Source organism: Drosophila eugracilis, unplaced genomic scaffold, assembly GCF_018153835.1.
Source record: "Drosophila eugracilis isolate 14026-0451.02 unplaced genomic scaffold, ASM1815383v1 contig_1197, whole genome shotgun sequence".
Taxonomy (NCBI): Eukaryota; Metazoa; Arthropoda; class Insecta; order Diptera; family Drosophilidae; genus Drosophila; species Drosophila eugracilis.
In genome coordinates this window covers 442,496-468,245 of record NW_024571981.1, presented here as the reverse complement: position 1 = coordinate 468,245, position 25,750 = coordinate 442,496, and the positions used below count along the sequence as shown (strand labels likewise).

The following is a 25,750-nucleotide window of genomic DNA, read 5'->3' as shown; positions in this document are numbered from 1 at the left end:
TGAAAAACCAGACCCAAACACCAACAGGAAAGTATATTTCGGTCAACCGAAAAGGGCTTGCTAAGCCATTGAATTAAAAACATTTTTTAATTGAATGTTTACAAACACAAGTCATCTGTTATAATATGATACACTATACAGGATGCCGTTCGTCTCTTATAAGTTGATTTGGGAGCAGTTGAGACACAAATCGGATGAGAAGTTCTAAAATATGCCACTTTGACTCCAAAAGATTATCAATCAACATGAATAATAATATTAATATTTGTTATATGGCTTAGCAAGACTTTAAAAAACAATCCAACAAACTTAAATAAATAATAAACCAAACTTACCTTGAATTTTGATCGTGCTGCTGTCGCGCCTTCCACTGGGATTGCAGTGTATCGAAGCGCAACGTGAGCTCTGCCACGGTTTCCACTTGGGCAGCCTGATTGTCCGCATGGCACTCGGTTAGCAGCAGCTGGCTAAGATGCTTGACCAGCTCGGTGGAGGATTGGGCGCTGCCCAGCAGCTTGGCAATCTTCTGGGGTCCTGGCTTACGGGTCTTGTCCACCACAGTGCGCTGAAGTTCATCCAGATTGTTCTGGCATTCCGTGATGGCCGTTTGAAGTTCCATGATATAGGCATCCTTGGCGGTGATGGAGGTTTCCCTTTGCATTTGCTGAGCCTGGCGAAGTTTCCTTTGGGACAGAGTGTTAACCTGAACGGCGGCGTTAGCTACTTCGTTAACCGGCCCAGCGGCAGCTACCTGAGCTGCTCTGGTCAACCAACTGGTCTTGATAGTCACAACGCGGGTCTGAACCGTTTGCCAAAGGGTAGTATAGGCGGACACCAGTTCCAGCAGCTGTTTCATTTGTGGTTGCTGCTTGGTCCTGGATTTGGCCTCCTGGGCCAGGTTATCCGCCTGCTGGACATGCTGTTGGGCATCCTGAAGCTTCTTCTCCAGACTCTCCAATCGTTGGAGCACCGCCTTTGGCTCGGCCTTTGAACTCTGTTGATCCTCCACGCTTGGCAATTGTTCCAAAGCTTTTTGTATGGCATTCAAGGAGTTGGTGGCCTCCAATTGGGCATTGTTGAACTCCCGCATGAGTTTGGCATCCTTGTCGATGGCATCCAAGAGTGCATGACAACGTGGCGTCAACTGGCGCCACATGCTCACCATTACCTTGGTGGGAAGTGTTAGCTTTTGGATGTTCTCCGGCTCGACGCCAGCACTCATGGTCAGCTTGGCATAGATCTGCTCCAGCTGGCGAAGATTAACCGACTGACTTTCCAGTTCCTCCAGCTTGGCTCTAAGCTCCTTTTGGCGTTCCTCTAGCTTATGCTTGCCGTTGGACTTCTGATCTCTTTCATAGCCCGCAATTTGGCTTTCCTGCTTGCCCAGCCAGTTCTTATGCTCGGCCGTAAGTTTGATGAGCTGCTGGAGAAGATTCCAAATGGTCAGGATGCGGGACTTACGTTCCGCCGACTGACTGCACACATTCTTCCAGCGCTGCTCCAGATTTTGGGCCGAGGCAGCAAGTCCCGAAGTGTTCACCTGCGTTCGCCAGCTGTCTGCGTCGTTGAGAAGCATCTCTACGAGATTCAGAACCTCACCGACATTGCTGCTGTGGTGCTCAATGGATCGCTGAATCTGTTCATGCTCCTTTAGCTTGGCCTCGATCACATTCGGTGTGTAGCTCTCAAAGCTGAGGGGCTTATCCAGTTGGGACTCCACTTCGAAAAGCCAGGCGCGAATCAGGGCGATGCGCTCCTCCAATCGGAGAAGTGTCATCTTCAGTTCTCCAATCTTGGTGGCCTTTTGCTTGGCCAAATACTTGAGGCGCTGCCAGCGATCGATGAGGGCATCGCTCTGCTGTTGGACCTGAGATCGAACTTCTGGCTCGGAATAGAGGCTGAGCAGTTCCCTGCTGGTGGACAGTAGCCACTCCCTTTCCTTGTCCCGCAGCTGCAGCTCGGAGTTAATTTGCTGCTCCAGTTGCTTGGCTGCCTGTTCGGGATTGGTCATGGCAGTGACATCCGCATCCTTTTCCACACGCTGCTCCAAACGTTGCAGCCATTGGGAGATGCGATCGTATCTGATCTGGTAGTTGGACAGCAGGGAAAGACGCTCTTCGATCGAGTTGATCAGGTTGGCTAGCTGGTAGTCCAGATCAGCATGCTGTTGCCAGAGCAACCAGTTTCTTTGCCGGATGGTCTTCATGTCATGCGGACTGATGCACTCCTTAAGTTCCTCTTGGGTCACAGTGAGACTCTCCAGAGCGGGAACTTGAGCACCCAGTTGGATCCTCTGGGAACGCAATGCCCCCAGAAGTTGTTCAATGGCAGCTGGCTGAGTGGGCAGGGATTCACTGTTGGCATCCAGAAGCTTTTGAGCTGCTCCGAATTCCTGTTGCAATTGGTTCACTCGCTGCTCGTAGGTCTCCGACAATTGGGTAACGCGCTGCAGGAAACCTTGCCAGGTCTTGAGAGCTGCGCGAAGATTACTGATTCGCTGGCCAATGCTGGCCTGCTCCATGCGCATGGCGGTGGCCAAAGCATCGTCACAATGCCGGGCCAACTCCTGCTGTTGCTCCTGCAAGGCCTTGCTCTGCTGTTCCCCTTGATCCAGTTGCTGAATCATCGTATCCAGGCGGTTCTTCAGGTGGGGCACTCGCTTCAGATGAATGTATCGCAGTTGGAGGGCATTACGCTCTGCCTCCCGTTGACGCAGCCAATCCAAAAGGGCAGCCAGCTGCTGGCGATAGGCATTCCATCCACTCACTCGGCGCTCAAGCTCACCATTTCGCTGCATGATCCTAGACAGGGTTTCATTGTGCAGATTGGTCAGAGCCTTGTACTGCTCCGATAGCTCCAGTTCCAGTGGTGTTTCAGACAGCACACTTTGCTGGGAGATGAGCAGATTCTGATGGATGGCACACAACTGCTGTTGCTCCCTCAGGCTGCTGTAGTCCTCGGGAATGGCACAGGATAGGAAGGACTGGACATGCTGGAGGTACTGCCTCCACAATCGCAAAGCCTCGGAACTGTTTTGGCTGCGGGCAAGTCGCGTGGATAGGCGATGGTATTCCTGGAAGGTGTCCTGGAATATCTTCTGCCACAGGGCAAGAACCTCCAGGACGCCATCGTCATCGGCCCCAGCAATCGAAGTTGCCACTTCATTGTTCTGATGGCGCTCCTTGAGCTGACGTAGCTGCTCTTCTGTTCTGGCCAAAGTCTGGAGATGGGCTCGCAAAGCAGCCAGCTGCTCCTCGCTTTCTTTGGGATTCTGAGGTGCCTCTCGGGAAATGTCCTGCGAAAAGAAGTAGGTGAAAATATTAAAGTTTGTTGTGGTCAGTTTTTTTAAATATGCTTCTTGCATCGCTAATTGGTATGACCCTAATATGGCTGCTTGGATGTCTCCGGTTACCAGTCGTCGTCATCGTCCGTCTGTCAATCTGTCCAATGCATGGCTTCCCCAACAATGGCAATCGGCACATTGCAACTCTTTCCGCCAACTGGCAATGACCTCATGCCAACGACACGCGCACCCAGTGGCCAACTTCAATTGTCTGAGGTGTCGATGAGGAGGTAGGAGTCGTTGTCGAGGGAGGTGCAAGCCAAACTGGTTGGCATGTGCCATGCAAATAAGCTTACAGTGGTCTGAGGTAGTTGGAAAATGCCACCAATAAATGTCAAATTTGGTAAGCTTTTTTATGGGTTTCGTTCAGATTCAGATTTAATATTTTACTTTTTAACGATTTTAAAACTGCGCTCAAAACCTACACGTTGCACGTGCAGCAATAGCTGTTTTCATCAGCGGATTTCTTAGCAGTGTCGCTATCTGTTAAAAATTCTGTTATGCAACACTTATGAATGAATTTTTAACTTTAAAAAAATGGTGTTTGGCTGGAAAATGTGAACAGCAGTCGAGTGCTTATCAAAGTTAAGTTAGCTTAAAAAGATTTTTGTATTTGAATTTCCATGAAATATTTAGCTTCCTCTCACAAATCAAGTCTTTTTTGTTGGTTAAATAATGAGTTTTGAACTATTTTTAACTTTTTGTGATTTGTATATGATTGTACTTCTTTGTAAATTAAACAAATTACTATAATTATTAAATTTGACCCCAAACCCTTCGAAGCAGGGGGTTTGCTTCTTCTTTACCAACCTCAAACCTTGCCTTTTATTAAAAATCCATAGTTATAAATTATTAATCATACTACTAGGTAAGTGTCAATTACGATTTTATAAGCAACGACCCATCCTCCTTTTACTACCAAAAAGCATATTGGCGCCTCTTATCAATCAATAATGATGAGGTGCACTGATGGCACCACGCTGAATGGGTTGCCACCAACCAGGGTACACAAAAACTTTTTCAACTTTTAACCCACTTAAAATAGCATGTCCTTCGTATTGGATTAACAGCAACAACAACAACTACAACAAAAACAATAACACTTGCCGGCTAACCGTATTTCGTTAGTGTGGGAATTTCCACACGCCAAACCCGAACTAGCATATGCAAAATATCCATTTGGTCGAATGCTACAATCGATAGGTGGTTAGGATGGGGCTGTTATCCCATCCACATGGCCCACTTCCTTTCATAATTTAATTAATTTCCATAATTTCTTTCCCTCCCTACTCACCTGCTGCACATTGTTGAAGTATGCCTTAGTCAGGATCACCTCCTTGTCCACTTCCTTACGCTCCTTGTCCTGGGTTTCTGCCACGTTGGCCAACGTGGTAATGGCATCCTTGCATTCAGCCAACCGCTGACCCAGTGCATCTAGTTCACCTTGCATCAGGGCCGAAGCATCCAGGCCGACATCGGCAGCGATCTTGGCCACAATGTCACGCAGTTCCAAGATTCTATCATTCTGGGTCGTCAGGTTGTCTTGGCATACCTGTGTGAATATGGATACGGGGTTAGAGAGTTAGCTAATGAGTCCCAGGGTCTAGATCATCACAATCACTCAATTAATAGAGATGTCTTCGTATGTATTTCTCCTTAATGAGAAACTTATTCTCTAAACAGGTTACAAAACCTACAATAATTATTTAAAAAGCCGAAAATATGCTACTACCCATATACGTGATGTTTTATTCTTTTCAAAGAAGTTAATTTTATGGGCTAATAAGTGCCAAATAAGAACCATTTGATCATTCAGAGAATGTCATTCTATTTTAAGGTTAAGTTATGAAGTCATTCTTCTTTCATAATTTGTAACCCTGAGCTCTTTATCTCCGATCTTTCTATTTAAAATTTCCTTTTGTATAATAAAGTTTAAAGTTTTCTTTTATTCTATTCACAAATTCTAAAACTTCTACAAAAACAAAACCCAATTATTTTGGATGGCTGGCAAAATGTCATTCGTTTATATTTAACTCGACGACGGAAAGTATTTAGCTCAAGCCGGCCGAGCGGTCTGGCGTTCTATTCGCTGTTTCCCCAGACCCTTATCAATTGTAATTTCGAGTGCATTTCCCTGCTAGGCAAATGGTAATTAGGGCCGCGAGTGCCCAGCGCACTTTCGTTTTCAATTTAAGAGGGAAAACAGGTCACTACTCTTGCCGCCGACGAATATAATTCTCTAATTTAGAGCATGAATGTGCCGGTTCTTGTGTGAGTAATGTAATGTCCGCCCTATGATATCATCTGGCAAGTATTTGCCGATGCTTTATCAAGCCGTAACATAAGCAAACAAGCGCTTAGAGAAGTGGCATTGAAAACTCTAAAATACATAAAGTATTAAGAAATAGATTTGTTCGTTATGTGTGTTTCTACATTTATCTTCTTTGGGAGCTCAAGGCATTTGCGGACCTGTTCCCGCGATGTTTTCAGCTACTTCTGCGTTGATAAAGCTGCTATACTATAATACAAATATATTTTATATATATATATACCCCACCACCGGGTTGATAAACTCTCCTGTGTGAAATGACAGTTGGCTGGCCATGTTTGCCAGCCTGTCCGAAAATATAATTACACCATCGCGTATAGGCCTATAATATAATGACCCTAATGATCAATAAACAGAAAACGGCGACCCGAGTATGCGTTAATTTTTTAAGTAAACGCCGAAAAAGAAATCGTACGACGATATCTGTTTTATTTACCTAAGCATAATTTATCCCACAAACACAACGGACCAAGTTAGTTCGTATAAGTGTTTGTACGGCGGAACGCTATTACGAGCCGATTACATTGACGCGCCCGAAAAAATTGATGGGGCTAGTAGTACGAAGAAAATCAATGTAATTACTATAGCTGGCCCACCCGCCGCGTCCCCAGGGGGCAATTAAAGCGTCACATTTCTGTCCTAGTTTGCCGCCAAAATAGTCCACCCAACTTTGACCCATCAGTGATGACAGGGTTTTCCGGAAATATTCGTTTTAATATGAGTTAACTTGCTATCTCATATACGCCTTGCACTTACAAATATTTTTGTATCTCTCAGTTTTGAATGATTACATATTGATCGACATTCTGTCCCTTTTGTTTGTTCAATTATTGTCATTTTAATGTTCGTTTTTACCAATCTAACAACAAACAGGTCGTTGGCATCACTGTCACCCACGCGATACATATCACTAATACGACCCGTTTTGCCGGATGGGTCACGGCATATGAAAGTACTCACCTTGGCATGTTGCAGGGCATCCAGGGGTTGCTCCAGGGACTTGACCGTATCCATTTGCTGGTCAATGGAGTTCTTAACGGCCGCTGAAGCTTTGCGGTACTTATCCCACAGTTCGACGGCTCTTTGGTAGCGTGTTCGCAGTTGCTGAAGATTCTCGCTGGTATCATTCCAGGCGACTACCGCCTCCTGGACCGCGGACTCGATCTGCTCGACAATCTGGACATCACAGCTCTCGATCAGAGGTTTGGCGGCACCCTTTAGCTCATCGATCAATTGTTCGCGGTTATGTAGATCGCCAGCAAGTCCCTGCGATGAGTTAATTACCGGATTAAGATGGATTAGGCAAAATAATATACATATAAGAATGTTATTCCGACCGCGACGGATGTGATACGCGCTCGGTTCGAAGTTAACGTCAACTGCGGGCACAGAAAACTTGCTACGTAAACAGCCCCGCAAACGGCGAGAGCTTACGAAAAAGCTTCCGGCTAAAAATAAGCTTTTTATTCCGTTGACTAGCGGACAGCATACAATTCAAACAGAACTTACAGAACTTGTGTGAATTATATATGAAACGGTACTTTGCAAATAATGCCTGCTGTTTTTATAATCGATATAAATAATTATGTTACTTCGCACCACGTTTATATATTAGAGTAAGAGTAAAAATGTAATTCTTTAAATACATTTAATAATTGTTCCTTGTAGGTCTTTCAAACGATGTTAACGATTCGAATGTTGAAATATGACTGAAGCCTATCTTGTAAATGTAAATTTGCAACCGGAAAACAATGCTGATAAGAGGTTCGCGAAAAATCCGCTCAGCAGGTAGCAAGATATAAACCTAACCAAGGGTCAATCCCAGGCCAAAACGCAAGCGCGCGTAAACAAAGTCATAAAATATTGGGCTGAAAAACTCACCTCCAAACGCTCTGTGGCCTTACGCAGGCGCTCGTAGTCCACCTGACCGTGCACCCGGATAAGTTCCATCATGAAATCGGTTTCCTGGACGGATCCATGAACCAGCTCCAGTTGGCGTTCATAACGCAGCCAAACAGCCAGACGATTTCTCAGAATGGACATAATATTTGTGCATTTGCTCTCGAGGAAGGCATGGTCGTCCTGAAGCTGTGAGATATCCCTTTCCAATTTAACCGGCGAAACGGACATCTTCAAACGCATGGGTAGAGTGTGGAGCATCTGGCGGATGCGCATAATCTCCTGCCAGCTGGTTACCAACTCCTCACCGGCACCCTGGCAATCGGCGACGGCCTTTTCGAGTACATCGGCTCCCTGGCGTTCGGCGGCTTCACACTCATCCAGAATGACCGAGATCTTGGCCTGGTGCTTGCGTTGGTTGCTTATACCTTCTTGGATGGCTTGCAGTTGGTCACGAAGCACAGAGGCACCCTCAAGCTCTTCGGCGATCTGGGTGCTGATCTTGTGCGAGAGAGCGAAAAGTTCACCCACTTTTTCGGGTTCAATAGCAGGTTCTTGTAGTCCAATCCTGCCCAGTTCGTTACCAATAAATCCGACACGAGTGCGAAGGACTTGGACACGCTCGATGTACAGGCAGAGTTCCTCCTCGTTCTTGATTACGCCCTTCATGCTGGTCATGGTCAGGTAGATCTCTTGAAGCTCTCGCTCTACCATTTTGAGTTTCTCATCCGCTGGCATATCCTCCGATGACAGGCATTCCACTATATTGTGCTGAATAAGTTCAATGGCCTGGGCCACGGCCTGCCAGCGGTCCTCCAGTTGGGCATGGAATTGCCGCTGAAGCATCTCATCGGCCAATGGGATGACCTGCAGGGATTTTTCAAAAGTCAGACCAGTTTCCGTCCTCACATTGTTATGCAGTTCGAAACGGGCCTTAATCTCCCAGAACTGACGCATATGCTCAATGGGCTGCTGGGTGGGCTGCGACGGGATCTGAATCTGCCGCAATTCCTGCTCTGCCTCGCGTACAAAGGCCTCCAATTTATCCGTTTGCTGTTCGTACTGCACCCAGATTTCCTTGAAGACCAGCAGGCGGTGAAGATACAAAGCAACCTCCTCACGAAGTTTAAGCAAAACGATTAAAGCCTCATTGGTTTCCTCTACGAGATTGGGGGCTTGCACCAAGAGCTGCAGTTTGTTGGCTATTCCCGAAAGCTGGGTCATCTTCACATAGTGATGCGAGATATCATTGCTCAGAGATTGGTAGAGCGTGGTGTACTGATCATAATCTGCGGATGTTACGGCAGACAAATCGGGAACTCTTTGTTGAGCCACCTGCAGCCATTGGATTTCATCTCGCATGCCCTTCTCCAAAACTGTCCAGCGGGAGGCAGCTTGCACCAGCTTGGATGACCTTTCGGAAGCCTTGTCCAGCAGGCAAGTAGCCCTATTGTAGAGCTCCTTGTGCAACTCTGAGTGCTTTTCGCGAGTCTCACTGTCAATGTTCTCCTCCAGGGATTCCAACATGGCACGACAGTGGCTGAGATTTACAAAGAACTTCCTCTGCTTCTGCACCTCGTTGTTCAGCTGTTCGAGGGAACTGGAAACTATCGGGCTCTCAACCAATTTGTCGGCCAGAACTGTGATTTTTGGTGAATTCCTTAAGGGTCTGCTCGTACTCCTCCGCCAGGGATTGCAACTGAAGGACACGCTCACGTTCTGCCTGGATGTTGTTGCCAATATTCTTGCTGGTCTCGAAGGCATTGTGGACATCCTGCGGCATCTTCTTGCCTGGGAAATCACGCTGGAAAGCTCGGGCATTTTGGCAGAGCTGTGCAAGTTGCTGCTGTGCCGCCTCATGTTGCTGCTCCAAGTCATCCAACTGGGAAAGTTTGGCGGATAGAGGATACTCCTGATTAATCAGATGATCGTAGCTCTGCTGCAAGTCGGCCAAAACTGTGGAAACGTTGTAGAGAAGCACCTCGAAGCTGTGCCACTTGTCCAGATCATTGCTATCCTGTACCTGGTTCTGTTGCGTAACTTGCTCCACTGCATCGACGTGATCCTTCAGAGAATCCACGCATTGCAACAACTCCGGCTCAGCCTTGGACAGCTGTCGCTCCAATTGGTTGACATTATGCTTGATGGTGCTGAGCTCCTCGTTAAGTTGGTTATAGTTGTCCAGCTTCTCTTCGGAGGGACCTTCATTGGAGTTCTGTCGGATGAGGTACACACGGTACTCGATGGTCTCCAACCACGTTGATACCTTCTCGATGACCGTAATCACAGTGGTCTGGATCACAGTTTTGTCACCGTTCTTAATGGCAGCATCAAGATCCTGTAGACCCTCGTTGATTTCCAAGATGCGCTGCTCCGTGGGCAGTTCCTTTATCTGTTCGGACAAAGTGGCCAAGTGGAGGACGTTGCTCAGTGGAGTTGCCTGCTGCGGCGAAGCCTGCTTAAGGTGTTTGATGCGGTCGCCAATGGCGTCTTTGGTGGTGGTGACTAGGATCTGCTGCCGGTTCTGTTGTCCTGGATAGTGCTGTAAACTCTCGCTCATAATCAAAGCCTGTGAGAGCTCAATTGGTGTCTTATCCACGCTGGTGGTGGCACTGAACCAAATGTTATGCGGCTCACCACTGAGATTGTCCGGTCCGGGAGTGATAGGTACCACTAGCTCCTCTGTAGGTGAGGCGACCTCTTCAATGGTCACCGCAGAGGATGTGGGTCCGGCTCCGGATCGTTTGCTTTGCTGGGATGCAATAAGCACCTTGTTCTGCTCCGTAATGTGCACTGGCAGATCGGGGTACTCATCATAGACAGTAGTTTTGGTGATTTGAAGTTGCACTCTTTGGGCTTTTGGAGCTCCGTCTTCTTCGGGTTCAATAGGAGTCTCCACCACGGGTGTAACATGAGGCACATCTTCAATCTCCTGGTTCGTGGATACCATAATTCCTGACTCGGAGAGCAATTCAGGTGCAATTTCTACAGTCACACTGATCTGTGGTTCCTCTGGCAGCTGCTGTTCCACTACAGGCTCATTCTTCTGCTTCCTCTTCTTGTCCTTCTTGGATTTCTTTTCCGGCTTGGGCAACTGCATGGTCTGTGTGTATTCATAGACCGTCGGCTCAGCCACAGATGTATCAGAATCAGCAGGAATGGCCACTGTCGTCTTGACCTCCAGTTCGTAGGGTTCCGAAACGGATATCGAAGTGGCAGTCAGAGAGTTATCATCCAGCGATGGGGGTTGCTGATCTCCACGAGGTGTGGTTTGCATCTCACCATCGGCGACTTGGACAAGTTCCACCGTTGAGGTCTCCTCATGAACAGTCTCTGGCTTGATAGTTTCAGCTTGTTCCCTTGGCTCAGGAGTTGTAGTCTGGACATGGGTCTCAGCGGTAGTTGTAATTTCAGTCACAGTAGACTGTTCAGTGGTACGCACTGGCAGATCGGTGGTCAGATCCTTAACCAAGTCCTGGACCAGAGATTCCACCACATCGTTGCTGCCTGGCTCAGGTGCGCGGGGCGTATCCTTTGGCGTGGTCTGCAGTTCCTTTTCAATGGTGGTGGTCACAGTAGTTTGGCTTGAAATCTCAACAGTTTCGGCTGGCTGGCCACTCACATCCGTTTGAATCTCGGTGGTAGATATCTCTACAGCCACCGGTGGTTCTTCGCTTCGGGGAGTGGTTTGGGCCTCTGTCTCGGTAATCTCAACAATCAAGGTCTGGGATTCGTTTTCCTGATTATCTGGTTGCACCTCCAGGCTAGTCTGCACTGCAGTCTCATCCAGAGTTGGTTGATGCTGCGGAGAAGTCTGCACGGACTTGATTTCCTGCTCGACTTCGGATTTATCAGTGGGTGAGGGAACACGTGGTGTGGTCTGCTGTTCCTCATCCTCAACCAAAGCCAGTTCCAAAACTTCAGTGGGAATAACCAATTCAACCAAAGGCGCCCTTGGTGATTCTGAAGGCGAAGAGACTACTGCATCTTCCACAATCTTCACCTTCGTGTCAATCTCAATGCTGGACAAATCGCTATCGGGACTGATCTCTACAATGGACTCATGACGCACGGTGTCGCGTGGCGAATCCTCAGGAGAAACGGGCAGATCTGAGTCAACCTCAGGCTCCTTAACGGCCACCGCCTCCGGCTCAGTCTCTTGTTCTTGCTCGACTTCCTCCTCATGTTTCGTATCTCTTCTCTTCTTTTTCTTTCGACGCCGCTTGGCGTCTGTGACGGGAGCAACGGCGGTCTCAATGATGGTCATGCTGACTTTGCCAGTGGTTGGAGCTGTGGTATCCTCCTCGGTTGTGCTTTCCTTGCCAAGGACGACCTTCAATACACCATCGCCATTGTCCTCCAGGGAGGGGGCGGTGATTTTGAAGGTTTTCTGTGGAGCCGTTGCAGCCGCAGCCTCTCCAGATATGAAGAGCTGTGTGGCGGAACGCAGGTCAATTTGTCCAGGAGCCGGTTGTTCAAGGATTGGCTCTACTGGCTTCTGTTCAGACTTTTCGATGACTTCAATGGCTGTCAGTTCCTCCGATTTCTGTTGGGGGTAAACAGGCAAAGGCTCAGGTTGTTTTTCCTCAGTCTCTACAGGAACAGGTTCCTTCTCCAACTTAAAGACAACTTCCTGAGGCTGAGTCGGGACAATTTCAACAATAGATGTTTCAGTTGGTGTTGAAGATTGTTCTTTAAGAGCTGCGGCCAGCGTCTGTTCGGCTTCTAGGAAGCTCTGAATATCAGTCTTGGTCTTGGATATAGGAGGCTGCGATTCATCTGCAGACAGATTCTGCACAATAGTATCCTCTGGCAATTCCGTGGAGCTTGTAATGGTGGTTGTAGTCTTGGTAATGGTAATACTTCCAGTGGTAATGGGCTCTGGCTTAATCTCAGCAACCGATTCAGGTTCAGTCTCTTGGGGCTTAATTTCATCAGATTTTGTGCTCTCGTCACGTGGTGATTGTGGCTCGAATTCGTAGTGTTCCAGGGTCAATGAGTTTCCGGTTTCTGGGCTAGTCGGCCAAATTTCCTCCACTGGCATGGAGGCTTCAGTCTCTGTTTTGGTTTCTGGTGCTGCTGGTGCTAATTCTTCGATGTGCTGGGAGAAGTCAATGTTGGTGGGTTTGAGATGATGTTCCAGTGGCCAAATCTCGTTGATATCTTCAACCACAGTTTCGATCTCTACAATAGCTGGGGAAGTAGTTGGAGCTGAGGAGTCCTTAGGCTCAACTACATCCGCTGTTGGAACATTAACGGGACTGGTAGTTGCAACTTCTACTGGTTGTTCAACATCTACTTGAGGTGCTGGCAACTCTACAGGTGCTTCTTTAGTCGTTACTGTTGTTGTTGGTTTTAGTGTCTGTTGTTCTGGCTGTTCTTGTTCTTGTTCTTGTGTGGTTGCTGTTGTAGTTCTTGTGGTGGTGGTGACTTGGGTAGACTCAATATCAAATACCTGTTGCTGCGGTTCTGCTGCTGTTGGCTTGCACAGATCCGTGGCAACTTCTTCGATCTGAACTCCGGGCTCCTGCATCAATCGCTGGAACTCCTCTTCGGTTACCACCTTTCCATCAACGGTTCGCACAATATTCACATTAATATGCGGGGCTGTCTCCTCCTCGGTTATCTCGACCTCCTCTGGCTCCTCCACCACCTCCTCGGTAATGTGTTCCTTTCCATCGATAATCACCACGCGCTTAATGATTTTACGCGTCTTACGGATCACCTTGCGGGTAACCTGCTGAACTACTGCTCGTATGGTGCCTTGAGTTTGCACATCCCCAGCCTGCACTGAAATCAGTTGCGCCTGAGATCCTGGAGCAATCACTTCTTCGTACGTCTCAACAGTGGGCTCAGTTTCGAACTCCTTCAGGATCACACCTTCGGGCTGTGAGGAATCCACAACAGCACCACGTGTTTGCTGCGTAATTACAGTGTGGACACTGCCCTCCTCAGGATCAGCCTTGGTGTCGGTGGTGTGCACATTCTCCAGATTGATCTGACCAGTAGAGTGCACCTCAATGTTGCCATCTGAATCGCTGATTGTCTCAATCGAACTGATCTGTTGCTGCTGCACAATCTGTTGGCGGGTTTTAGTGACCTTCTTAAGCACAATGTGCTTGGTGCCATCTGGACCCACAATTACTTCCGTGGTCGTCTCATCTGGCTCCACGAAAGTGGTTTCGAATGCTTGAGGTACATTCTTCAGGATCAGCTCAGTAGCGCGATCCACATCGCCCTGGGGTCGTTGATGGTAGCGTGCTTCAATCTGGACATCTTCGGGCTCAGTGGGCACATCCTTGTTGCGAGTGGTGTCAATCTGTATGGTCTCCTGGCCATGCTGCACCGTCTGGGTTACCATAATGTTCTCGGTTGGTGAACGCTCCTTTTGGGTTTGCAGAGCCACCTCTGCGGTTTCCACAGCTGGCTCCTTGAAGCTTGTCTGCGCCTCCACAGTGGTGGTGGTCACCACCTGAACTGGGGGCTGCTGCAGGCTAAGCGATGTCTGCGTCTCCACATACACACCACTGGGCTTGATCTCTTCTTCGGGCATAGAACTGGAGTCGATGGTATTCTCGTTGGACTCAATGGATTCATGTGGCTCTGGACTCGCCGGAACTTCCGTTGGTGGCTTGATGAGTGAATCAGCAAGCACACGTTGGCGTTGTGCCTCCTCGGTCTTTGCCTTGCGCAAGTCCACGATGCGCTTTTCGATGGTAAAGATGCGCTTGGTGGCCACTGTGATCTGTTCCCGCAGAACGGTTATTATGCTCTGCAGCTGCTCCATCAGCGTATCAGCCAAGGGAGCAACATCGGGTTGGGATTGCAGCTGACGTGTCTGCTCCACCAGATCCTCCATGGACTGCTGGCGATCCTTAAGGGTGCGCAATAACTGCTGGCTCCTCTCCACCTGCGACTTGAGAACTTGCTCATCTGTGCTGCTATCCGAGGTGGGTTCGAAGGAAGCCAGCTCTGCGGATACCTCATTGATCCAGCGTTCTAGTTCCAGAAGATGTTGCTGGTACTCGTCAATCTCCTGCTGGCGCTTCTTCTGACCATGCATAGCACTCTGGATAAGATTAGGGAAAATAAGAAATTTTACTACAAAGTTTTAACTTAATTTACTTACCGCTATCATGGTGACGCCTTGCTGAGTACGGCGTAGTAGCAAGTCAATGCGATCCACGGTCTCGTTGAGTAAACGTTCGGTGGCTGGATCCGTGGGTAATGCCTTTGCCTGGGCCTTCAACTGGTTGGCGTCCTTTTCGTACACCTCAAGATTGCTTTGGATTAGCTGGACATCGGGCGTACAAAATACAAGTTTGAGAAATATGTTTGTTGCAAATGTACGTACAAATTGTAATCATTGTATAGGATTGTAGGGCCTACAACATGTGATACGTAGACAGCAAGAGGTAAGACTACTACTAACTGGACAAAACTAACAACAATAAAAAGTTCTGTTCGAAACAAAAGAAAACCTAACAAAAAATGTACGATTCTTTATGGAGTGATGCGATTGAGTTATTAAAATTCTCTGACACACGCCAGCATCCAATAATCGTTTACAAAAAGTTATGTACAAGTGGTGAGTAGATTTTAATTCATAAATTAAACTAGCTACGTTGAATGTACATGCCCAGTCAAGCATCCAAAAAGGTGGTGTGTTATTTATGCCTTAGATTAAATATTACCTTCAGTCCTTGTAGCATGCCCTCCAGGCTGCTCTGGTTCATGTTCGCGATGCCATCCTCGACGCTCGAAAGCGATTGGAGCAGTTCGTCGAGATCTTGCGTAATTAGTTCCTAGAGTTTTTTAAAATAGTGTCGCATATGTGCGATGTTGTTGTTGTTTTTGGGGGAGATGGTGTAGAAAGTGTGTTAATATTAATAAAGATTGCAAATTTTGGATGATTATTGCTAAGGAACGAAATATATAAAGGTAAATATTTGTTGCCGGCTTCTATACACATACAACATATGTACATGAAGTAGAATATATATAAAGGTATATAAAATTCAAATGGATGCAATGCACAGCCATACAACGAGATGGAATCTTTTCTTTTTGGGAATGCCAATAAATGCTTTTAAAAATAACTCTAGCTCTTAGGTTTAACTTCGTTTAACGTAACGTAACACATGCAATTGGATTTATTAATTATCTTATTTTAAAATGTCAGCTTTATGATATAGGCATATATAGACAGCAGATAGACAAAAGTACCAAAAAAAAAAAATCAGTTTCTTAAAGTCTGTCTTGAGGTAAAGTTGGAAAAATTAAATGCAAGGCTGGAGTGGTAATTAAACTTACTTTCTTTTCACAATTTATTTACAAAATAGAATCCTAGAAAATAATGTTTTTCAGATCTTGTTTTTTATATTTGTTTTTTTTTCCTATTAGACTACACACACATTGGCACTAGGAAAACATTGAGATTTTTGAAATACTTCTTCGGGTTTCGCAGTCAAACTCAACGCGTTCATTGCACATTGCAGACTAAAAATTGTAAAATAAACGGGAGACTATTTTCGAGCAAGTAAGACGGCCTGCACCGCATGGATCGCACATATCGGATCGGATCGGAACGGTTAGGTTGGGTATTTATAGCTATGGCAGGGAAGAATATGCTCTTCTGCGCGCAAATTCTTGATAGCAGGGCGGTAGGCAAGGCAATGAACTCATATATACGTGCGTTACACATAATGGACATTTTCTGCATTTGGGAACTCGGTAATTGCAACACACTGTACGTGTGTTGGGGGCAGGAAAAGTGCTCGTTATGTGCGTGATCGTGTGGTGTGCTCTGAGTGTGTGTTTGTCTTTGAGTGCTCTCGTGTGTTAAAAATCTGCGAAGAAAACTACATATACGCTGGGGGGTATATAAATCAGCTCAGTATTAAAACGTGCAAGTTGGTTAATATAGATTTTATTATTATCACTACCATGAGTAGTAGTCTCTGATTACTGGGCTTTTACAAAGGTTAATATCAATTAGTAGAAGGAACTAAGTTACAACAAATCTACATATTTTGTTTCGATTACGTCTAAGTTAGGTGTGCTTCTATAAAGATAATAGTAACTTTCTGTTTTAGGTATACAAAACATAAGCTTGTTGGATGCATTTAGCAAAACAACACATACATTACAAAAATAATAAAAATGAAAAACTTAAGTCGAACATAAAAAATCAAACATGTTTTCAATAATTAAGTTACGTTAGTAGTTAGAGGCAAATGCATTTTTGTCATTGCCATTGTGAACAGACCCAGACCAACTTTACGGCGGACAATTTCCCGGATCTGCTGATACAGCATTTGGCAGTGTGCTGCCGCTGCAGCAGCATGTGTTGGCCGGAATCTGGCCACAACAGCAACACGAACGATTGCCGTATAAAAGCCATGAACAAATACCGAAACCACACAGAAAAGCTGCAAAAATTAGAATTATGAATAAACGAAGGCTCAATGTGATGTTCACCTTCTGGCGTTGCTGTTGCAGCAACAGATCGTTGTTGCTTTTGGTTGTTGTTGTCGTTGTGGTGCTAGTTGTCGATGGCGTTTCGATAGTCGTTGTTGTTGTTACGGTTGTTGTTGTTGTTGTGGTGCGCCTTGTCACACCCACATTTTCGGTGGGCAAGACCACCTCCTCTTCACTGCTGCTAGTTGTTGTCGTTTCGGTGAGTGTTGTTGCTGGCGGTGTTGCTGCTGCTGATTCTGTTACTGCCGGTGTTGCAAGTGCAACCACTGGCTCTACGGCAGCAAGTTCTGCAGTTTCCGATGGTGTCTCCACTGGTGTGGTCGCCGTTAGCTTATCAACTACGGCCGTTGCAACTGGCAATAGAGCACTGGTTGCTGCCAGCGCTGCTGCATGTGTTGCTGTTGCTGCTGCGTTCGCCTTGGCGGACAGCGTGTGAGTTGTGGCGCTTGCCAATTGGATTAGTGCGTTTGCAACGTTAAGGGGACTAGTAGTTGTACTGGGACTGGTTTCAGGGGCTGAGTCTGGGACTGAGGCGGGACTTGTGGTTTTAGTTTCGGTTAGTACAGATTCAACACCCGAAATTATGGGTGCTGCGGCTGGTTCATTTCCTAATTTAACCTGAGGCTGTTCGGCTTCTAAAGCCAGATAAGTACTGTCATCTCGCCAATGACCCACTCCACCAGGAAGATCAGTAGACCTATACTCCGATGAGCAGCTACGGTTCTGACCATACTGGGCATCGTGCTCGGGTGTGGGGGTAACATTACCACTACTACCACTACCAGGATCCTTGTCGTTCGGTTTATCATCGTCGTCGTTTGGCTTGCGAATTTCTGGCACAGTCGGCTTACCCCCCTCGTCGTCATCATCGTCGTCGTCGTCATCGTCACTGTCATGATCGTCCTTGTCTGGTATTTCAGAGGCACCATCTGGTTTTTTAATTTCACCATCGGGTTGCTTCTTGTCTTTGTCAAATTCCGCTTCACTACTGGCAACATCATCACGTTTCAGTCTGTCGACCAAATTGTCGGCCAAATCTGCATCGACACTGGCCGGCTGCCAATCGTCCAGATACAGATTCAGACGCAACTGATCGAGGTTGCCAACCGTTGGTGTCGCCAGTGGTTGGGCGGTAGGAATGATTGGTAAGGACGATGCTTCTGGTTCAGTCTTTTCTACAACGCGATCCGTAATCGTAGTTGTCGTGGTTGTCACTACAGTTTCTGTAATGCTGTCAGTCTTTTGCTTATCGTCTTGAGTTTCCTGAGCTTTCGTCTCGTCTGTGGTTGTCCTTGCCAGCAATGCATAAGCATCGCTTACCGTTTGCCTATAGTGATTGATAAGTTTGACGAAATCGTCCTGGCTGAGGTGCCAGAGCAGATCGCTAGGCCTAGTCGCTTGGGGTTGGGGTTGGGTTGCTTCTGGGGCAAGAGGTTCATCAGCAAGGGGTTCATCAGCAAGGGGCTCAGTAGAAGTTTCTACAGTTTCTACTACTTTGGTCTCCTCCACTACAGGTTCTGATTTTACAATAACCTCAACTGGTTTTTCAAGTGTGATCAACTGGCTAATGGTGTCAACGTCTACATGCGACTTGGGCTGGTCAAGATAAAGATTGAGAGCAAGGATTTCGGAATTGATTTGGGGTATCGCTTCGGGTTCAATTATCACATAATCTTCTATAGAAGGAACTTCTTCTTTGGGTTCCACTACAGCGGGTTCCTCCGTTACGCATACCTGGGATTGTTGATATAGTCCCTGCAGCAAGTCGTATTGAGGATGCAATTTGAATCCTTCGCGATACAGATTCTCGTAAAGGTTTTCAGGTTTACTAGGTTCAATTTGTATCGAAGGTTCTGTTTCCAATGCCAGCTCATTTTTATGGCTGGTTACCACAGTTGACACATAAGATGTGGTTTGGGAATTATCCTCCACAACGGGAACATCCTTGTGAGTCGTCACTGTTGTTGTCACATAAGTTGTTGTCGTTGTTGTTACGTTCTCCGAATCTACCACAACATCCATTTGCTTAGGCTTCTGGAAGTCGGTAGTTTTGCTCACAACAACAGTAGACCAATCGGGAGTTTTGTCCTCTTTTTCTTCTGTTGGGAAAACTGTTGTCTCGGTTTGAACGATTGCTGACCAAGTTGTAGGCTGGTCGGTGGGTGACTTGACCGCAACCTCCTCAATAACATCCTCGATTGGAATAGTCACCTTAATGGGTTGGCTTTCCTCAGTTTTTGTTTCGGTTGTCTCAATCGTTGTTGTAGGTTTCTGACCTGGTTTAAGTGTTGCTGACCAATAGGATGTCTCACAAATGAAGGCATCGTCTTTACCTGCAGACTCGGGAAGCACTTCGAAAGGCGCCAGAGGAGTGTTTCCAGATTCAGTAGTAACATTTCCAACAATGACCTCAATAGCTTCGGTTGTCTTCTGAACCACATCACCTGTCTCTTCTACCTTAGCATCATAGTTAAAGGGTGCCAATGGAGTGCGTGAATGTTCTGGTATGTCAACCTTATCAGTTTCTCCAGTTTCCACAACTTCCTCATCATCAGAGAAGCTCATGGGTTCATCCAGAACATCCATCCAAGAGCTGGAAGAGTCGTCTACGGGCAGACCGGCATATGCGGGTTTCTTGGGCTCCTCAGGATTCTTCTCAGGTCCCTCAGCCTTCTTCGGTTGCTCAGGAATACTGGTAGACTCAGTACAAACCACTGTGGTGTTAACTGTTGTGACAGTCTTGGATTCATCAAGAGTTGGTTCAGGTTTGACTACTTCTTCGGCAAGCGTCACTTCCTTTTGTGGCTCGGGAACCGGTTCTTCTTCATCGTCAGAGAAGTTCATGGGTTCATCCAGGACATCCATCCATGAGCTTGAAGAGTCGTCGACTGGCAGACCGGCATATGCTGGTTTCTTGGGCTCTTCAGGTTTCTTCTCTGGTTCCTCAGCCTTCTTGGGTTCGTCAGGAATAGCGATTTCACTAGTGGACTCAGAAGTAACCACTGTTGTGGTAACTGTTGTGACAGTCTTGGATTCATCCAGAATTGGCTCAGGCTTCACCACTTCTTCGACAAACGTCATTTCCTTTTGCGGCTCTGGAACTCGTTCCTCTTCATCATCAGAGAAGTTCATGGGTTCATCCAGAACATCCATCCATGAGCTCGAAGAGTCGTCGACGGGCAGACCGGCGTATGCTGGCTTCTTGGGCTCCTCATGTTTTTTGAGATTAACTGTAGTAGAAGATTCGTTGGAAGTTTCAGTGGTAACAGTGGTAGTGGTAACTGTTGTGATCGTTTGGGTATCATTTACTGTTATGGACTCGTCATCAGGAATCTCTTTCTGAACCACTTCAACTGTTTCTGCAACCTTAGAGACATTTTCGAAAGGTGCAAGGGGAGTGCTTAGTTGAGGTTTCTTGTCTTCCTTTTCAGCATTCTTAGTCTCCACGACAGTTGCAACCTTGACCAAGTCGATTTCTTCAACGTCCTCTACGTCCTTAAGAGGTGCCAATGGTGTCTTTTGTTCCTCGGGACTTTGTTCTGGCTGTTCAGTTTTATTGGGTTGTTCCGGAACATCGATTTCACCCGTAGACTCAGTAGTGACAACTGTGGTGGTAACGGTTGTGATAGTCTTGGTTTCATCCACAATCGGAGCTTCAACAATAGGCTCTACGACTACTTCTTTAACCGTCACTTCCTTTTGTGGCTGTGGAACTGGTTCCTTGTCAACAGTCACCTCAATTTTCGGCTCCGTATCAATTGCGAAAGGAGCAAGAGGAGTTTTCTCGACAGCTATTTTTTCTTTTTGAACAGGTTCGGGAACAATCACTTGATGGCTCGATTTTTCCGCATTTATGAAGTCAACGACATCTGTGGGGGATTTACGTTTGGACTTTTGCTTTGGTTTTTTAGTCTTCGGTTCAGAGGCTTCCAAAGTAATTGGAATGCTAACTGTATGTTCCTTTCTTAACTTCTTCACATCTTCAACGGTAGTCGACTTCGCCTCAACTTGAAGGGGTCGAATTTGTTGGGCAGGTTCAGGTACGTTATACGCGGCAATAGCAGCCCATGACATACCAGTGGTGTTAAGAGAAGGAGCAGGAGACGGTTCCCGTACCGGTGCTGGAGAAGTCTTTTCTTCCAAAACTGGTTCAGTTTCCGTAAAGGGTTGTATTTCCTGAGCTAGTTCCACTGTCTTCTGAGTATGTACGGATTGAGATTTATCCTTTGGTTTCTTTGATTTCTTCTTTTGTGGTTTCTCATCAACCGTTGAAACCTGCGATTGCTGCGAGCGAGAGCGAGATCGATTCCTCTTCTTTGAAGCAATTTCCAGGAACCCTTGATCAATCTCGCGCTGTTGCTGAGTTTCAGTATATACTTCAGTGATCTGTATTTCTGGTTTATCGCTAATTCTTGAACGTCTCTCTTGTACTGGTTCTTGTGGTTGAGTTTCGATGGCAATTGATTCTTCCTGGTGCCAGAACTCTGAAGGCTCGTCTTCCTCCTCATCTATCAGATCCTTCCAAGACAAATGGGAGGATTTCTGATGATAGTCGTCTGTTTCTGGTTCTTCAATTGAGGGAATGATGGGGTCGGGGAACTCCACAACAACATCCTCTGTCTGGACTGCGGAGGGCAGCTGCTTTTGACTCTTTACTTTTGGTTCGATCGATTCAATGTTTTGATACTTTATGTTTGTATTGTTGGTGTAACCTGACTTCTTGACCACTTCGGCATAGGTTTCCGATGATGACCATACAGATGGTTTGTTTTCTGTGGGTAACTGTATGCTAAATTCGGGCGATGACGACCCGGAAACTCGTTCAGTTTCTGGAACCTTATCGTACGTGACGGAAGTTTCGATAATTTGTTTTTCAGTAAAATCGGGTGCAGACGTCTTAGGCAGTTTCTTCTCCTTTTTCGGCTTTTGTTTCTCCTGTTTTTGCTCCTGTGCATGAGGTGAAAATTCTTTAACCTCTTGAGGTCTTGGTATCACATCAACGGTTTCAGTGACTCGCGTTTCCGTGAATGTCGGAGTCAAATCGATGTTATGAGAAACAATTGAAGACCATGACAAAGTCTGCGCGGGCAAGGGCACAGAAACAGAATCAGAAACTCTTTCTCTTTGCTGATCTTTAGGTGCTGAAACATTTTCCACTATCGGCTGTTGAATAGGTTGCACAATTTTCTTTTCCTTCCTTGGTTTCTGTTTCTTTGCTTTATCATTAACAGCCGTTGAGTAGTTCTGTTCTTGAGCAATAAAGTCGTTAATGTGCTGAGAAGTATGAGTTTTCTGTATGTTTTCTGTAACGGTTTCTGTTTCGATAATTTCTTTCGTTACAATCGATGACCAAGATAAGCTGGGAGGTGAAACTGAATCGGCTTGAGGAGGTTCCGTTATTTGGGCGGGAACAATTTCAGCAGTATTTTCTGAAATCACATTGTTTTCAAATGCCTTATCCTCTACAAAAATGTCACCACTTGATTTATCGGTAGATTTTGTAGTTTTATTTGGCACACTATATCCAGATCTTGAAAAGTTTTGTTCTTGGATAATAAAGTCCTGTTGAGATTTCGGAGAGATTTTGGTAACGGTTGGTGGAACTTCAACCGACTGAGAAACGATAGATGACCAGGAAAATGCTAATGGTGGCAAAGATGGAGTAGGTTCGGGTTTTGACTCAGGAGCAACGTCTTCGATGACAGTGGTCACCTCATCAATCGGTTTTGGAACCACAATATGTTTAACTTCTGTCTCTTGAACAGGATCAACCTTAACTTTCTTTTCCTTCTTTGCATTTTGCTTCTTAGGCTTCTCTTCTGTGGGTTTTGGATCTGCAGGTACATCGTCGGTTCGAGTCTCCGTTACTGTTGTGCTGACATCCGTCTGAGAAACGATAGTCGACCAAGAAAGAGGTTGCGATGGGGCTACATCACTAACTGGAGTGGGTTCCGGTTGTGGCTCAGGTGTAACTTCTTCGACGACAGTGGTTACCTCGACCACAGGCTCAAAAATCGGTTCAACAACAGGTACAGAAACAAAAAGCTCAACATCTGGTTCTGAAACAGGGTCAACCTTAGATTTCTTTTCCTTCTTTGCCGTTTGCTTCTTGGGCTTCTCTTCTGTGGGTTTTGGTTCTGCAGGTACATCGTCGGTTCCAGTCTCCGTTACTGTCGTGGTGACTTCCGTCTGAGAAACGATGGATGACCAGGAAAGAGGTTGCGATAAGGCTACCTGCTGCTCAGGAGTAACTTCTTCAACGAAAGTGGTCACCTCAACCACAGGCTCAACAATGGGTTCCACAACAGGTTCAGGAACGAAAAACTCAACTTCTGGTTTTTGAACAGGGTCAGCCTTAGTTTTCTTTTCTTTCTTTGCCTTTTGCTTCTTGGGCTGCTCTTCTGTGGGTTTTTGATCTGCAGGTACATCGTCGGTTCGAGTTTCCGTTACTGTCGTGGTGATATCGGTCTGAGAAACGATGGACGACCAGGAAAGAGGTTGCGATAAAGCTACCTCACCAACTGAAGTGGGTTCCGGTTGTGGCTCAGGAGCAATTTCTTCAACGACAGTGGTCACCTCGACCACTGGTTCTTGAACACCAGGCACCTCAACAATGTGTTCAACGACAGGTTCAGGAACGACAAGCTCAACTTTTGGCTCTTGAACAGGAGCAACCTTAGGTTTCTTTTCCTTCTTTGCCTTTTGCTTCTTAGGTTTCTCTTCCGTAGATTTTGGATCTGCAGGTACATCGTCGGTTCGAGTCTCCGTTACTGTCGTGGTGACTTTCGTCTGAGAAACGATGGACGACCAGGAAAGAGGATGCGATGGGGCTGCCTCACTAACTGGAGTGGGTTCCGGTTGTGGCTCTGGAGCAATTTCTTCTACGACAGTGGTCACCTTGACAACTGGTTCATGAACACCAGGCACGTCAACAATGGGTTCAACGACAGGTTCAGGAACGACAAGCTCAACTTCTGGCTCTTGAACAGGATCAACCTTAGGTTTCTTTTCCTTCTTTGCCTTTTGCTTCTTAGGTTTCTCTTCTGTGGGTTTTGGTTCTGCAGGTACATCGTCGGTTCCATTCTCCGTTACTGTTGTGGTGACTTCCGTCTGAGAAACGATGGATGACCAGGAAACAGGTTGCGATAAGGCTACCTGCTGCTCAGGAGTAACTTCTTCAACAACAGTGGTCACCTCAACCACAGGGTCAACAATGGGTTCCACAACAGGTTCAGGAACGAAAAGCTGAACTTCTGGTTCTTGAACAGGATCAGCCTTAGTTTTCTTTTCCTTCTTTGCCTTTTGCTTCTTGGGCTTCTCTTCTGTGGGTTTTTGATCTGCAGGTACATCGTCGGTTCGAGTTTCCGTTACTGTCGTGGTGATTTCGGTCTGAGAAACGATGGACGACCAGGAAAGAGGTTGCGATAAGGCTACCTCACCAACTGAAGTGGGTTCCGGTTGTGGCTCAGGAGCAATTTCTTCAACGACAGTGGTCACCTCGACCACTGGTTCTTGAACACCAGGCACCTCAACAATGGGTTCAACGACAGGTTCAGGAACGACAATCTCAACTTCTGGTTCTTGAACAGGATCAACCTTTGGTTTCTTTTCCTTCTTTGCCTTTTGCTTCTTAGGTTTCTCTTCTGTGGGTTTTGGTTCTGTAGGTACATCGTTGGTTCGAGTATCCATGACTGTCGTGGTGACTTCCGTCTGAGAAACGATGGACGACCAGGAAAGAGGTTGCGAAGGGGCAACTTCATTAACTGGAGTGGGTTCCGATTGTGGCTCAGGAGTCACTTCTTTAACGACAGTGGTCACCTCGACCACAGGCACCTCAACAATGGGTTCTACGACAGGTTCAGGAACGATAAGCTCAACTTCTGGCTCTTGAACAGGATTAACCTCAGGTTTCTTTTCCTTCTTTGCCTTTTTCTTCTTAGGTTTCTCTTCTGTGGGTTTTGGTTCTGCAGGTACATCGTCGGTTCGAGTTTCCGTTACTGTCGTGGTGACTTCCGTCTGAGAAACGATGGACGACCAGGAAAGAGGTTGCGATGGGGCTACCTCACCAACTGAAGTGGGTTCCGGTTGTGGCTCAGGAGTAACTTCTCCAACGACAGTGGTTACCTCGACCACAGGCTCAACAATGGGTTCAACAACAGGTTCAGAAACGACAAGCTCAACTTCTGGTTCTTGAACAGGATCAACCTTAGGTTTCTTTTCCTTCTTTGCCTTCTGCTTCTTAGGCTTCTCTTCTGTGGTTTTTTGATCTGCATGTACATCGTCGGTTCGAGTATCCGTTACTGTCGTCGTGACTTCCGTCTGAGAAACGATGGACGACCAGGAAAGAGGTTGCGAAGGGGCAACTTCATTAACTGGAGTGGGTTCCGATTGTGGCTCAGGATTCACTTCTTTAACGACAGTGGTCACCTCGACCACAGGCACCTCAAAAATGGGTTCAACGACAGGTTTAGGAACGATAAGCTCAACTTCTGGCTCTTGAACAGGATCAACCTTAGCTTTCGTTTCCTTCTTTGTCTTTTGCTTCTTGGGCTTCTCTTCTGCGGTTTTTTGATCTGCATGTACATCGTCGGTTCTAGTCTCCGTTACTGTTGTGGTGACTTCCGTCTGAGAAACGATGGACGACCAGGAAAGAGGTTGCGATGGGGCTGCCTCACTAACTAGAGTGGGTTCCGGTTGTG

General features: G+C 46.6%; 1 protein-coding gene across 1 annotated transcript in view; it reads right to left on the bottom strand.

Annotated features, from left to right (window-relative positions):
• Nucleotides 1-25,750, bottom strand: part of LOC121530058 (titin-like) — a 43,207-nt gene that overhangs the window by 2,867 nt on the left and 14,590 nt on the right. The window contains 8 exon segments of the mRNA XM_041818434.1: nt 336-3,295; nt 4,638-4,895; nt 6,633-6,938; nt 7,554-9,224; nt 9,226-14,640; nt 14,701-14,865; nt 15,266-15,376; nt 17,052-25,729. Of these exon segments, the coding sequence (XP_041674368.1) occupies nt 336-3,295; nt 4,638-4,895; nt 6,633-6,938; nt 7,554-9,224; nt 9,226-14,640; nt 14,701-14,865; nt 15,266-15,376; nt 17,052-25,729 (19,564 nt within the window).